At 42.2% G+C, this 15,950-nt stretch overlaps 2 protein-coding genes across 7 annotated transcripts in view; both read right to left on the reverse strand.

Moving 5' to 3' along the window:
• The window catches only part of LOC137491225 (uncharacterized), a 482,468-nt gene extending 482,317 nt beyond the window's left edge, over positions 1–151 (reverse strand). The window contains exon 1 of the mRNA XM_073947706.1: positions 96–151. The gene's annotated coding sequence lies outside the window, so the exon portion shown is untranslated. The remainder of the gene's footprint in view (positions 1–95) is intronic.
• Positions 152–10,543: 10,392 nt separating this feature from the next.
• Positions 10,544–14,433, reverse strand: LOC108183685 (uncharacterized). Of its 6 annotated transcripts, XM_068219918.1 has the most exons (6): positions 12,551–14,433; positions 11,994–12,464; positions 11,429–11,598; positions 11,076–11,330; positions 10,750–10,995; positions 10,544–10,670 (listed from the first exon to the last, which is right to left on the reverse strand). In XM_068219918.1, exons 1-6 carry the CDS (start codon positions 13,209–13,211, stop codon positions 10,572–10,574), a joined length of 1,902 nt encoding a protein of 633 aa, XP_068076019.1. In that variant the 5' UTR covers positions 13,212–14,433; the 3' UTR covers positions 10,544–10,571. The 6 variants fall into 6 exon arrangements, with proteins under 6 accessions (XP_068076019.1, XP_073803606.1, XP_021331170.1 ...); XM_073947505.1 differs by having other exon boundaries at positions 11,994–14,433; XM_021475495.3 differs by having other exon boundaries at positions 10,544–10,995; positions 12,551–13,342.
• Positions 14,434–15,950: the final 1,517 nt, after the last annotated feature.

Here is a 15,950-nt window from a genome sequence, read left to right on the forward strand (position 1 = left end):
GGATATTGTCAACAGCAGGTACAAAATTAAGCACTGAATGAAAACGGAAACTTTAATCAATCCGTTTATATAAGTGTACACGCTTTAAAACAAACCTTTCTCCAGTCAAATAACAGTGCGGGAGCGGCGCAGCCTTATGACGTCACACGCCAAACCAAAATAAAAGTCTTTTTTGTTTAGCTTTTTTACCACTTACCTTTGCAGTAATGACTTATTAATACATTTCTCCCTCGTTTTTCACTTTCTCAAATACGCAGACAAACATATATTCAGTATTTGGAGTTGATCAAAACCTTCCCACCCACCATCATAGACTTTATTTAGCCCAAATTTCGACGTCGAAAATTGGTCTGTATTTAGTCCGTCGGATTTGGTCTAAACAAAGACCAAATATCGACGTGGTTGTTTTGCCCGTCAGATTTGGTCCACATTTAGCCCAGTATCAGACTTGAACATATGGTTAAAAAGAATTACATAAGTTCCTCACAAAATGTTTTACATCCATTGCTTTTTTCCAGTCCAATGTAGAATGCAAAATATATTTATATAGCAGTTTAGTGCCATTACATTTCAATAATGGCAAACAAATAACGACGTTACTGCTGTTAACTCCTTCTCTATTTTCCCTTCTGCTTCATGCACTGATGCAAATACTTTTCATTTAAGTTGATTTATTAATAAGGCAAAAGATAATGTAAATTTAAATTTGAAGTCCATCAACGTAAAAAAAATAGATTAAATAAAATAGGGTAGAAAAAAAACAAAATCGTAATACACTTTATAATGCCATTTTCTTTTATGATTTAATCTATTTATCTTAATATTAATAAATCATAAATGTACTATAATCCTATTTGCAGTAACAATAGGCTAAACAGGATGCTCATCAATACATATTTTACAAATAAATTAAAGGGTTAAATTATTTTACAAATTATTAATTTCTACATAAAAACCAATAACTTCATTCCTTCTTACCTCGAGGGAGCTTTTTCATATTGCCCACTCACCAGACAACAACAATACAACATTTTTTTAGTGATGCGTTTCATAGCTGAGAAAGAATAGTGTATTTAAAAACAAAAAACATGGTTTTAACAACCCAGGCTCATTTACAATCAATATATTAAAATGAATAACGTAAATAAAGTATTCTCTTGCTTTGCTTTGATCTTTTCTCTTACTCGCGTTGCTGCGTGTCCCTGACCTGTGTGAACAATATCGAGAGGTCAGTAAAACTGAACTCATTTCAATATGATTTGAAATCAGTGTAAAGTGCTGTCGATTGACGTGTTGTCCTTTTTCCTTTTAAATATGCAAAATTATCATATGTGATCTCCTCAACTGACAAGGGAAAAACGTCAAAAACATACTAGATGCTTTAAACTGTTCACTGCGGTAGTGCAATGCAAAATGGAAAATTTAGGATTCAATAAAAAATTTTAAATAAATATTTGTGAATACAAGATGTTTCAGAGTGCAGGTCGATGCACACACATAGGCATAGAGCGCTATGATAATGCTAAACGCCATCTATGTCGATTAAAACACGTTATATGCGATTTAAACTGAACAGTATTTTTAATATAGGCTATAAATGATCATATATTTTCTACAACCAACAAGTAGAATAATATGCAAAGATTTGCTATTCAAAAATTTGTTAATAATATAAAATATACTAATGTCCACATTGGCTCTAGTGCATTAAATAATAATTAATAATACATTAAGATTTTTTTTATCACAAAATATAGAAAATGGTATGTTGATATTTATTGAAGGTATCATTTCAATGTTTAAAATTCCAGCATTGTGAAAAACTAGTTACAATTATTGTAAACTTTATTATATCCATTAAAAACAATATGGGGGATTCTATTGCATATATGTTTGACATTAAAAGTAAATGTAAATTATATTAGAATTAAAGCTCTTTAAAACTGCAATTGTTTCCAGTATCTTATTTAGTTTTTATAATTCAGCTTTTGCCAATCATAAATGATTAAATGTTTTAATTTAGGGAATACAAAGATTTTTTATATTGTTTGTAAACTTACAATATGGATGAATTTAGTAATGTGTAAAAATAACACTAAATCATAGCAAGAAACCTCCTTATGGGTAATTACTAGATTGTAACTGAATTGGCAGTAACAATTTACAATTTTACAATTTCTTTAGCCAAACATTCTACTTGCTATAAATGCTAAGATCACTTGACACTGAAATCAGGATTAAAATATTTTTTTAATTGTCCAATATGTGATTTTTATTAGCAGTATTATAGTTATATTAAATTAAAAATATATATATATATATTTATATATATATATATATATATATATATATATATATATATATATATATATATATATATATATATATATTCTAATATCAAACAAATAATATAAATAAATAAATAAATAAATAATGAGGCTATTTATTATAAAATGAAATGTAATATTTATTATTTTTTAGAAATGAAAAAAAATCATACTTTGATAATAATAATAATATGATAATAATAATAATATAAATAATTATGATTGTTATTATTGTTTTTATATTATTATTATTATTATTATCAATAATAATAATAATAATAACAATAATAATAATATTGTTGTTGTTGTTGTATTTGTTATTATTAGGATTTTTTTAAAGTCTATTTTTACAATTTCATACATGTAAACCACTGCAGAAAGTTCTAACCGGCAGGCCCATTTCATATACAGTACATACTTAATAAATAACTTACTATAAATTAAAAGAATTAACGTATGCTTTTTGTTTTCGCAAGCTTTGGAGATGTAACATAAATTCCGCTTTTTAATAAAAGGTCACCTATAGCTTTCGCCATGAGGCTGTGTTCAAAATGACATCAGTGTTTTTAAAGTGTACTGCAAAGGGAGCACAATTGTAAACATGAAGATCGCTAAAACTGAGTTGTAAAAATAGTTTGAAAGCAAATTACACCCAAGAAAGATGATCTTAATGCTTTTTTTATATTCAATAATTCCAACTTTGAATGTTAGAATGGTCTAAATGAATAGACCGTAGGGGGGATAAGTGGCAATAGCACACAGCCAGGAACTCTTCTGCGCGAGTCAGCGTGACGTGCGTGCGCGGGCTCATCATTTGAATTAAATAACGAACACAAGCAACGGGCGGAACGGTAATCAAAGGTAAGTAAGTTACGATATTCGACGTTTCACATGTTTTATTTGTCGTTTTACTTATAATTTATGTTGAATTGAACTTTAGATGTGTAACGTTTTACATTATAATAATTTTTTAATGAACACTTAACCACTTTATACGTTTTTATGTCGCCCTGTAGTGACGAGGTCATTGACAGCAGCTAATGAATAATAGCTGTTTTGGTTATTTATTTGGCGATTTCAGCAAAATTACTTAATTTTATGTCTCCATTGCTTTCTAACCTGTGTAAAAATATAAGATGATCTGTTAAATCGACTTGGAATGAGCATAAAATATTGCTCCGGCTATAACGTTAAAGGCTAACTTAACGTTATAAGAATTAAGCACTTCGCAAATAGCATTAATGGTGCTTATCATCGAGCTAACATTTTTTAACATGTAATAATCCTAACAAAGTGAATCGCCGTCGGTTCACGGTTTTGTTGCTCTGTTTGTAAATTTAGTGATGATCTCCTCGCCAGAGAAGCTAGCAGCATTCAATGGGGAAGCTTTGCTATTTCGTAAGTTGTCTAACGTTACCCTATGGCAAGTCAAGTTAATTCTTTGTGGTTTCATTCTTTTCTGATTTCCTTTGTTCACAAACCATGCTTGTCTGTTTTTTTTCTGATTGCTGTGCTATGTTCTGGTGTAAGTTTTTTTTCCTGTTTATTAAAAATAATTTTGTCTACATCCTTCTCTTTCGATTCACGTTAATGCAGTTTACTCATAAAAGTATCTTTAAAAATGTTTGTAAACGCATTCATTTTTTTTTTAATTATATCATGAAGCTTTTTATAATTTCACAAGGAAATGCAATCCAAACAAGATCATTGGATTTCTCACAAAATACCATGCAACTTAATATACTGAGTGAGGAGTCAAAATTGTGGCTAGTTTATGGTACAGATACTGTGGATTGGACATTTATATTAATGGAATTGTACTTTGTAATAGTAGATACCAGGTGAGATGTCATACTGATTAACATGTTATTTTTCTTATAACTTTTTAATGGCAGTTTCGCTGGAATCTCCAATTGAAAACATCATCGTGTGCGCTTAGACTTCTGTTCCAGTTCTGACTACACCACACTCTGCTTATGTTGATCACTGACTACTATGTTCTCTGAAGGTATTCATTCATTCATTTATTCATTCAGTCATTTATTCATTTTCTTTTCGGCTTAGTGCCTTTATTAATCTGGGGTCACCACAGCGGAATGAACCGCCAACTTATCCAGCACGTTTTTATGCAGCGGATGCCCTTCCAGCCTCAATCCATCTCTGGGAAACATCCACACTCATTCACTACGGACAATTTTAGCCTACCCAATTTACTTGTACCGCATATCTTTGGACAGTGGGGGAAACCGGAGCACCTGGAGGAAACCCACGCAAACTCCACACAGAGACGCCAACTGACCCAGCCAAGGCTCGAACCAACGACCTTCTTGCTGTGAGGCGCCACTGCAGCGCAGAATCTGAAGGTATTACTGTAGTAAAACAACAGCACCCATGACGGTAACGCTTTCTTTTACAATCCGCCAAGTACCGCGTAAGTACAGTGAAATAACGGCGTGCTTTTCTGTACATATAGCGTACCTACGCAAACGTTAATTTTATGTACAGAAAAGTACACCGTTATTTCACTGTACTTACGAGGTAGATTTCATGCTGAATATCTGGTTGTTACCCCCTTATTACCCAAGCATTACAGTTTGTTCCCTTACCTACACATACCTACACAAACGTTCATTATACTTATACAATACGTACAGAAAAGTACACGGTAATTTCACTGTACCTATGCGGTACTTTGCGGGTTGTAAAATAAAGTTTTACCTACATTATAAACATTATATATATATATATATATATATATATATATATATATATATATATATATATATATATATAATCCAAAGTAATTGTCTTAAAACCATGCACATTTGAATTTTAATGAGAATAAGAATTAGATTTTTACTTGTCCTGCCAACTTTTTCTCTGGCCTACCAAAAAAATATAAAAGATAATTTTAAGCCATTAATTAAGATAAGTTTTTAACCACATGTTTAAAATTGTGTATCAAAAGAAGACAAATGTATACTAGTTGTCCATATATTAACTTTTTTATTCAGTAATATAACTTTTTTAACAATTTAGATTTTAATGAAGGTTGAAGGTTCCAGATTACCAGTTAACTATTCATAAATTGGGAGTCTTATTCAATTATACTTGAACCGTATTAGTAAAAAGAGTGTTACTGAACAGTACTTATATTATTTTTTACCTTTACAAATTGTCAGTAGTCAGCACATGCTCTATTAGGGAGATTGTTAGTTGTATAAATCAAAAGCATCATGTTTTTAGCACTGTGGTATGAGCTTCACTGAAAAAAGTGTTACATGCAGAACTGTTGCAAACAATTTATTTGTGTTGAATTTAAACAATCAAATTAAGTTAAATAATGTTCAACTTAATTTGTTTGTTTAAATTTAACACAAATAAATTGTTTACAACCACTTAATGTAAAAAAAAAATTAGTAAATTCAAGGAATCGTCTCTGAATTATTTTTTTCAGTGTTGGTGAAATGATCTTTAATTGGATATTAATAATCTGTTATTGACTTATTAAAGTGAATGCTTGCAAAAAAAAAAATTATCAGCAGAACTTTGGGTTTAATCAAGAGATTCTGGTGACTCATAAAATTAAGATGGAGAGCAGGAAATAAAAAATATGAATGTGAGACATAAAGGAAATCTGCATTTTTTTAATTGATACTATAATACAAAGGAGAAATAAGTTTTCTACTGAACTGAAATATATTTTCTGCCATTGACGTAACAACTGTAAGCTACTCGCATGAAAAAACTATAGTAAAAATATGTTTTTGAACCATACTACAGTTTATTGCTAATATATATATATATATATATATATATATATATATATATATATATATATATATATATATATATATATAATTTGTTTTTCACGCTAATAATGTTATCTTTCAGACATCATCATCCTCATCATGATCATCATTGGTATTATTAATATTATGATTAAATTAGGATTTTTTTCATTTCCTAATATATAATAAAAAATACATTTTATAATAAACAGCCTCATTATTCATTTATTCATATGATTAATATATGAATATAGAATACGTGTTAGCTTTTGTAAGTGATTTGATTTAGTATATGTCACATTCTTAATATTATTAGTAAATGAAACATTGGATCTATATGTGGCATTAATATATATGTCAGTTAATATAAAAAGCGAGTGCATGTTTTTGGCAAAACTAATATTTTTAGTATTTTTATTTTAAATGCGTGCTTGTAAAACAATATTATTTGCACAAATAAATGATGGGGTTCTTCTTTTAAAAAAGTAGTTTCTCCCCGTTTAAAACATATGGGCCTTTTACGCTATAACTAACGTGGTTCAAGAGATGGGTAAGCGACAGAGAATTTTGGGAAACATTCGTCACTACATAGTTCTTTCCCCAAACAATGCATCGTATGATAGTGCAGTGGTGAGTTGTTTGAGAAACGCAGCCCTGCTGGTGTGTTATGAATTGCATGTTTTAAATGACTGAGACATTTATTCGCGGTGTAACCATTAAGCTTAAATAGGCTGAGCATATTTTTATTAATATTAAAACACATTAATAAAAACTAGCCACCCTTTGATTTTTTTTTCGTTTCTGTATATTTTTATCAAACAAAAAATGCAATGAATTGTTTATTTTGGTTTTCATTTTATTAGAATAAATATAATTATTAGGCGACACAACTTCTACACTGGCTCTTGCGTTTTTACATATCCTACAGAAAGACTTTTTTGGCTCAAAGACATATGCCTGTTAATTTCAGCGCTGTATTTTGACAGATTTCGCAAAAGCTTCAGCTATTCTACCTGTCAGCTGGTACCGTTTTGGGACTGTGTGGCGTCTGTATCAAGTGTCTGGATGACAGCGAGAGAGAACGAGATGAGATCAGACCCCAGATTCGATGTGGCCTCATGTCAAAGTTACTTTACTGCATTTTTAAAAAAAATATTGGCTAATCTAAATTAACTTTTCATTCGATTAAAAGCCGAAATATTGCCAGACATACAAAGCAACTTTCTGTTCAGTGATAACATACGCACACACACAGAATACACTCTTGTCGGCCTATTCATTATTGATTTTTTAACAATAAACGCATAATAAACAAGTGCAAAAAAGAAGAGCTGAACTTCGGAAAAAGTAATCACTGCGGATGCCGCAATGGTTGCTTTGTTTCTCTGCAGTTGGCTAGGCTTATTAATGGCGCTGCATTGCTTAATCACTCGTTTTAATAAATAAGATTATTTATTATTTCAAAATTGTAAGATGATGGTCGCGTGATTTTTAAAATGAGAGTATGCATTGCGGATTTATGGCTATTGATCTTATCTACCGGCGACCCACCCAGAGTTAAACATCAAGTAGGTGCGTTAAAGGTGCATGTATAAATTAGTTGTGTTGCCCCCAGATTCTGCAAATAAATCTTATGAATAAATAAATAATAGGCGATTTATTATAAAATGAAATTTAATATTTATTATATATTAGGAAATTAAAAAATAATAATTTAATAATAATAATAATAATAATAATGATGACTATGATGATAATAACTATTATTTTTATTTTTGTGTATTAGAAATTAATTTTTTTTAATAATAATATTAATGATGATAATGGAGATTCTTCTTGTTATTATTATTATTATTACTAATAATAATAATAATAATAAGTAGGGTATTGTTTATTTATTTTTAGAAAATTCTACTTTTACAATTTGACACTTGTAAACCAGAGCAGAAAGTTCTAACCGGCAGGCCCGTGTCATACAGATATTTAATAAATAACCTATATAAATCAAAAGATTTCACGTATGCTTTTTGTTTTCACAAGCTTTGGAGATGTAACATAAATTTCGCTTTTAAATATGGTCACATATAGCTTTAACTTAAGGCTATGTTCAAAATGACATCAGTGTTTTTAAAGTGCACTGCAAAGGGAGCACAACTGTAAATATGAAGATCGCTAAAACTAAACTGTAAAAATAGGTAAAAAGCAAATTACACCTAAGAGAGATGATCTTAATGCTTTTTTATTTTTAATCATACAATGTTTAAATGTTATATTGTTCTAAATTAATAGGGCATAGGGGGATAAGTAAAAACTTAAAATTCTTTCTGTCATTAATTACAAACTCTCCCGTCGTTCCAACCTTTAGAACACACATTTAAATATTTTAAAATATATGATATATATATAGCAATTAAATTATAAAAATTGTGAGATTAAAGCTAGTCGTATAGTCCAGAGATCCGGTCCCCGCGTCAGGTCAGGTGCGCCCGAAAATAAAACGCGCACACGGCGATGGAGGCGCACTCAACTCACAAGGGAGAAAAGTGGGTGACATGAGACGATCAGCTTAATTAATTACATGTTTTGGTCAACTAAATCTTTAAACACAACTCTCTTGAGCTCTAAAAGGAAGAAACTCAGAAGAAATTTGCTGTTAAATAAATTTTAGCAGAGACTCAACTGCCAGTTATTTTCACATTAGTTGTTCGGGAAGATGTAGCCTAATAAAATGTTTTAATAAAAATAAATAGTTCACTGCACAGTCCCACAGTAGGTTACACTATAAATAATATTTTAATTTATTCATTATTATTATTATTATTATTAATATGATTACAATTAAGCTAAAATTGACAAAACGCATAGCCCTTTGAACGTTTGCTTTCATTTTGACATTGCTAAAAAGCGCACTTTTACAGTTGTGTAGAGAAACATCCCATTATTCAGCAGCAGTCAAGGTATAATAAATGCCTTTTGCATTTAAAGATGACCAGCCTGCGAAGTCAAGTTTGCAGTGATATAAATGGAATAGGTATATAGTGCTTAAGTGCAATTACCGCGGATCAACCGAGAAACCTCTCACAATCTTTTACAAATATGTAATTAAGGCTATACTGCTATTTGCTTATACAAAATTAAACAACATTAAATATATTACAGCATATCGAATTTGTTTTGACTTGTAGCTCATGGCCCTAAAATAAAAATAACCTGAAAACAAGTTATTAAAATTTAAATAACTAAAAATGTAAATTTATTATAAATTAATAATGACGGGTAGGCCTAGTAACCTAATGGTTTATGATGGTTTACAAATGACAAGCAGACAATATCACGAAAAAAAAATACACTTACGATAGCCTAAGATAAATATTTATTTTTACATTTAAAATGATGAAAAAAGTTTTATAGCCTATTAAGTTGCCTGTTATCCGTGCCAAACAAATTTTCACGGTAATAACTGAATTTAGGCATATTTTTTAGGTATTTTTCTGGCTACACTAATGCCTTAAAATGTAACGAAGTAATTGTTTTGAATGACATTAGGGTAACATTTAGCTTTTCCCTAACACTGATGTTGGTTGGATAATAGGCTCCGTAAAGCGGGATGACTCGGTTAAGCTGATTTTACTAAATTTATTTACCGGTTATACGAATTGTCTGATCGTGGGTCAGCTTGCAAGTGTGGGCATAAATTGACGTCTTTACCTAAAACTTTAAACATTCATATGCCTGCTATTTGAAATAAAATTGAAATAAATAAGGAGAATAACATATGATTTAAAGCACTCGTTTGGCTCTGAAGCTATGATCTGTCTGCATTAATAAGCGGTATTGTTGCATTACCATCATTAATAAAATCAGTAATAGCGACAGTGTGCATATTAATATTACTATTAAAACGTATAATACTGCCTCCATAAAGTTAACCTCCACTCCACAGCTGCCCTGTCCTGACCTATTCATGCATCTCTAAGGACCGAGCTGTCCCGGGAGAAGCTTGCTAATATACAGAATTGGACTCAAGGCCTTCTGGGCGTTCAAAGCATTTGCAGACCTGGACAGATTTGTCCAGCCCATCACCCCCTTGTGCTGGAAAAGGGATTCATTCTCCCTATGAGCTATCAACCAAGGCTGAACCTGGACGGGGGCGTCCCGCGAGTCACTTTTAACACTCAAGGCAGGGATAGTTTGTCCCAATTGGAACGTAGCCAAGGCAGAACCTGGACGAGGGCATCCCACGTGACACTTTTAACACACAAGTTAGGGCTAATCTGTCCCAATCGGAACGTAGCCAAGGCAGGACCTGGACGCAGCAGGCATACAGCGTTGAACTAAGAAGACAGGGCTCATTTTTGTCCCCACTGAATTTACTTTTACCACACAGATAATAAATAAAAGGAATAATGAAGACACTGAACACCATTTGACCGTTAAGTTGTACAATATTTATTCAGGACGATTCAGAGTCTTCTGTTTGTTCGAGCGGGCGAGCGCCCTGGCTTTTCCCTTTGGCAGGGCGCCATGGCAGCGTCCTCCTGCTGGTTCCCTCCTGGAAAAGAGACACATAAAGGGAAGTTAGCCAATGCCACACGTTCTGCTGTCCACGCCAAAGAGAATGTGATTTTTACCAGGGGAGAGACGGAAGTCTCCGTCCTCTTGCGCCCTTTCCGCGGGGGGCTTTCAGTGCCCGCTGCCTCCCCATCCTCCTCCTCCTCCTCCTCCTCCTCCACCAGGGCCCTTTCAAAGAGTCTGCGGCGCTCGCGTGCTTGGAGAGGTCCGAGGTGAAGTGCGTAGAACTTATCTGAGGTTGAAGTGTCATGGCACATGAATTGCGCCACCTTGCGGCGATCCTCTGAAGAGTGTGCATTCTTTGCCTGCGTCGGAGAGAGACAGAAGCTTGATTAGGATAGAAGCCGCCGCTGGTAGTTACAGGGGCGTCACAATGCCTACTCACATGAGTCGCGATCGCAGTGCGTACGTCAGTAAAGGTGGGTTTGCCTGGAAGGCCCATACTGAGCCAAGCAGACTGAAAGTACTTGTTCAGGGTCCGACAAGGACTGGCTCTGGAAGTGAAAAAGAAATAGGTAGCCTGGCTCCCTCCGGGGAGACCAGCCCGCAGCGCCAAAAACCTGCGGAACCAGCTGTATTCCTCCCTGTTTAGGGACAGCTGAGCCGCCCCAAAGGCTCTGTTTGTTTTGTGAGTGGTAATCTGCCATCAGAGAACAAGCAGTGAGTGAGTGAGTGAGTGAGTGAGTGAGTGAGAGAGCATGCTACTGGTGACCCCCACCTTACTTGCGCCATACTCACGTTAATGACATAAGCAGACTCGTCGGGGCTTCTGGAGGCCTCTTCAACCTCCTGGATTGTGAGATTCTGGAAGACTCCACAGCGGTGCCCAGAGATGGAGGTTAGGTAGCCAGTCAGAAAGCCATAGAAGCGCCACTGTTGCCTAGTGCTTGGGTTGGATTCGAGGCTATCTGGTGAAGGACATTAGACAGATTAGACCACCGACGGTTCTATTTCCTTTCTGGGTCACCAACAGCTCTTGGCTGCTGGTGACTTGTTCTCCGGGGCGCCAGCAGCTCAAACAACAGCTGCTGGTGGCCCGGAGAGGAATTGTGCGTTTCTTCTTCAGGGGCACCAGCAGTTCATGGACTGCTGGTGCCCCTGAAGAAGAAACGCACAATTCCTCTCCGGGCCACCAGCAGCTGTTGGTTCATCCAGCCACGTCGGTCTGCCCCCCTTCCCCCCCGAATGAGTCCCATTCGCGGGGGAGAGGGGCAGACAGACGTGGCTGGATGAACCAAGGGCTGTTGGTGCCCCGGAAGAACGAACAGGGGGAATCGCTGGAACGGCGGAAGGGCTTGCTTACCTAGCAGGGCGGGAATTTTCCTCCCAGCGGTCCGGTGACAGCGCACCAGGCTGGCCTTGGGGATCAGTCGGCTTTCCTTCGCCTGCTTGGTCCTTACCTCGTGCACGACGACACGCCGGCGTATGCCGCGGATGAGGGCTCTGACCTCCCTTCGAATCAGAACCAGAGCCGTGCTGGAGAGCTGACAGGCGGCCGGCGGCGTCTCCGAGAGGTAGTCTAGGAACTGAGCCACGTTCTTCAGGTAGTGCTGCCTGGTGGGCTCGGCCATGCGCGTCTGACCTAGCCGGGCGGCCCACGCTCGGATTCGGGCTGGTTGGTTGAGGAAGAGGAAGTCCCCTGGCTCCGCGGTGCCCCTGGCCATGTAACCAAGGAAGGCTTTGATTCTCCCCAGCTTCGAAGTGACGTTGTTCCGCAGGCGGGGGGTGGGCTCGCTGCCCAGTTGGTACCCTTCGAACTCCCCCAAGAGAAGGTCTGTGGAACGAGCACAACCAAGAGTCAACTTCCCCGAAGCCACACACCCAGCAGAGCGACAGTGACGTGCCTGAAATATACTCAACTCAGCGCGGGGACGTGGTCCGGGAACGGGTAGGGTTCCAAAGCCTCCGGAGGCTCGGGGGGCGTCGGACCTCCGGCCGCGCCTCGCCCGGGAGCCGGTGGTGCAGGAGGCGACCTGGTTCTCCTCGCCCGCTTCCTCCTCCTTCTCCCCCCTTCTCCCTTCCTCAGCTCCCGGTAGAGGCGTGTGATCTGGAGCAGGGTGGACCGCATCTTGGTAACCTGTTTCCCCAGGTCCGTGAGCTGAGCCTGTATGCGCTCGGTGGCGCGCCTGCAGCCGCGGTCGGCGCACGGGCGGCCGGCCTCTGGGTCCTCCGAGTCCCGCTCCCCCTCGGAGGACGATGCTAGCTGGGACACGACAGGGATTGCAGGCTGGGTGGACCTCAGCCACTGCAACTCCCGAGCTACTTTCCGGCGTTTCGCCCTCCCCATAGCCTCTTTCCTTCCCGAGGTCGAGAGCTCCGCGTGCTGCCTCAAGTGCCTGTCTAGGCGGGCTGGCGTCCGGCGACATCCCGGGACCGGGCACGGTGTCTTCCGCGTGTCCACGCGGCCGGCGGCCAGCGCGAGAAGCAGCCGCTTCTCGTCCGAGTTGGCCACCTTGTGAACGGCCGTCAGGTGAGGCGCAAGCCGGCTGTAGACGTTGAAGCATAGGGCACATTCAGCCATGACCGTGCCAGAGCCAATGCAGAGGGGGAAAGGGGCCCGCACGCCACGTGCGGCGGTTAATAAGCGGCCGGAGGCGGCGTCCACTTCCGCGTCATGACGTTGGTGGACCCGTATTTCTTAAAGGGGAAGGACACCCCCCCGCACCAGGAGGTGTAAGCCGATGCCCTACGGAGATCCATTCGGTTCAAGCCTTCTTTTGTTACGACTTCTCAAGTAGGGGGGAGAGGGGTGTCCACCTCACTCCCTTCCCCCCTTTTCAAAGGAACCAGAGGGGGTGTCCCGTTAAACAATTCACCCCACCGCCCCTTCATCGTTGCCCCGGTCAGCGGTTCGACACCTCTCTCTCTTGTCACGACTCGAGTTGGGGAAGGGGTGTCCCACCTCACTCCCTATCCCCCCCTTCATTTTGCTGTTCTGGCCAGCGGGAGCTTTTCCACAGCCATTCACGTTCACTTTTTCCACCCCAAAAAGGGGATTGATTGTTTGAGCCCCATCGGGGGGGGACAGCTCCACACGCGCCAGCCGCGGGAGCTTTTGTGACCTGCTACAACCAACATGGGATACGCACCAACCATCGAAAGGGGGGTCCAGACAGCCCGTAACCCCGGCACCACTGACCCTGGCACGTTTCACCTCGCCGGAGTCCACTAGCTTCCCCTCCCAACCAACCACCCTCACTCCCCCGGGAGCAGGGTAGGCGGGGTGGGGGTCAGCCGGGAGCCAGCAAGGATAAACCCAGGGGGTGGGCGGCGTTGCGGGCGGACGGACGGGATGCAGACGCACACACTCGGGCGGGGGTAGAATCGAAGCCCACACCAGCTCGTTCCCTACGCTGCCCCTGGGGCCTCGATTCACGGCGCCGGGTGACTCGACCGAACCCACCGAACATCCCCCAGCCCTCGCAGGGCGAGGGGCGTGGGGCGGGGGCACGGGCCGAGTATCGGCGCGGGGGAAACGGAGTCCAGGGGGGCGGGCTGGCGGGCAGGCTGAGCAGCAGACAAGCTCTGGGTCATTTAGCCAGACGGGCCATCTGGGTCCTTTACCCACAGATCGGGGCGGGAAGGGGGGGCGCTGTGTGCGGAGGGACACCCCCACGCCTCCCTGATAGAGCGCCCAGGACGGGGAGGATCTGCCACACCCATAGAGGCCGACCCCATTGGTGCTTTGGGGGGCCTGGGTGGGGGCCTAGCCCCTGGGGCGCCACACTAGCTCCTATCGATCAGTCACCGTGGGGTCTGGCGACTGGACTGCCAGAGACTAAGTCCATATTTTTTCGCCTTTCCCGAAACCCTGATGGCAGGTCAGAGATTGTGGGTGTCGGGCAAAAACCTCCAGGCGCGGGACGTCCCGACAAGCAGGCCGGGAAGGGTGGTCTCCCGTCGGGCATGGTTTGGTGGGCTCGGGCCTGGGTCTAACCAAAGCCCCGGTGAGCGCCAGGCATAACGTATTCCTGTTGGACCTTTGGCGCTAGATGCGTAAAGATGTGCCGCTGGTGAACCATTGATGGAGCCGCTGGTGAACCATTGATGGGGCCTCTGAGATCCAGCGTTGGGGAGGCCTGTGCCCCGCGCGCTCTGCCCGGGGTACACGCACCCTTCTTGGGGAGCGAGCCCGGCCCCTCTCCCTGGCCTGGGGCCTATGAGATCCAGCGTTGGGGAGGCCTGTGCCCCGCGCGCTCTGCCCGGGGTACACGCACCCTTCTTGGGGAGCGAGCCCGGCCCCTCTCCCTGGCCTGGGGCCTATGAGATCCAGCGTTGGGGAGGCCTGTGCCCCGCGCGCTCTGCCCGGGGTACACGCACCCTTCTTGGGGAGCGAGCCCGGCCCCTCTCCCTGGCCTGGGGCCTATGAGATCCAGCGGTGGGGGGGGCCTGTGCCTTGCGCGCTCTGCCCGAGGTACACGCACCCTTCTTGGGGAGCGAGCCCGGCCCCTCTCCCTGGCCTGGGGCCTATGAGATCCAGCGGTGGGGGGGGCCTGTGCCTTGCGCGCTCTGCCCGAGGTACACGCACCCTTCTTGGGGAGCGAGCCCGGCCCCTCTCCCTGGCCTGGGGCCTATGAGATCCAGCGGTGGGGGGGGGGCCTGTGCCTTGCGCGCTCTGCCCGAGGCACACGCACCCTTCTTGGGGAGCGAGCCCGGCCCCTCTCCCTGGCCTGGGGCCTCTGAGATCCAGCGGTGGGGGGGGCCTGTGCCTTGCGCGCTCTGCCCGAGGCACACGCACCCTTCTTGGGGAGCGAGCCCGGCCCCTCTCCCTGGCCTGGGGCCTCTGAGATCCAGCGTTGGGGAGGCCTGTGCCCCGCGCGCTCTGCCCGGGGTACACGCACCCTTCTTGGGGAGCGAGCCCGGCCCCTCTCCCTGGCCTGGGGCCTATGAGATCCAGCGTTGGGGAGGCCTGTGCCCCGCGCGCTCTGCCCGGGGTACACGCACCCTTCTTGGGGAGCGAGCCCGGCCCCTCTCCCTGGCCTGGGGCCTATGAGATCCAGCGGTGGGGGGGGCCTGTGCCTTGCGCGCTCTGCCCGAGGTACACGCACCCTTCTTGGGGAGCGAGCCCGGCCCCTCTCCCTGGCCTGGGGCCTATGAGATCCAGCGGTGGGGGGGGCCTGTGCCTTGCGCGCTCTGCCCGAGGCACACGCACCCTTCTTGGGGAGCGAGCCCGGCCCCTCTCCCTGGCCTGGGGCCTCTGAGATCCAGCGGTGGGGGGGGCCTGTGCCTTGCGCGCTCTGCCCGAGGCACACGCACCCTT

The sequence above is a fragment of the Danio rerio genome, chromosome 4 (assembly GCF_049306965.1).
Source record: "Danio rerio strain Tuebingen ecotype United States chromosome 4, GRCz12tu, whole genome shotgun sequence".
Lineage (NCBI taxonomy): Eukaryota > Metazoa > Chordata > Actinopteri > Cypriniformes > Danionidae > Danio > Danio rerio.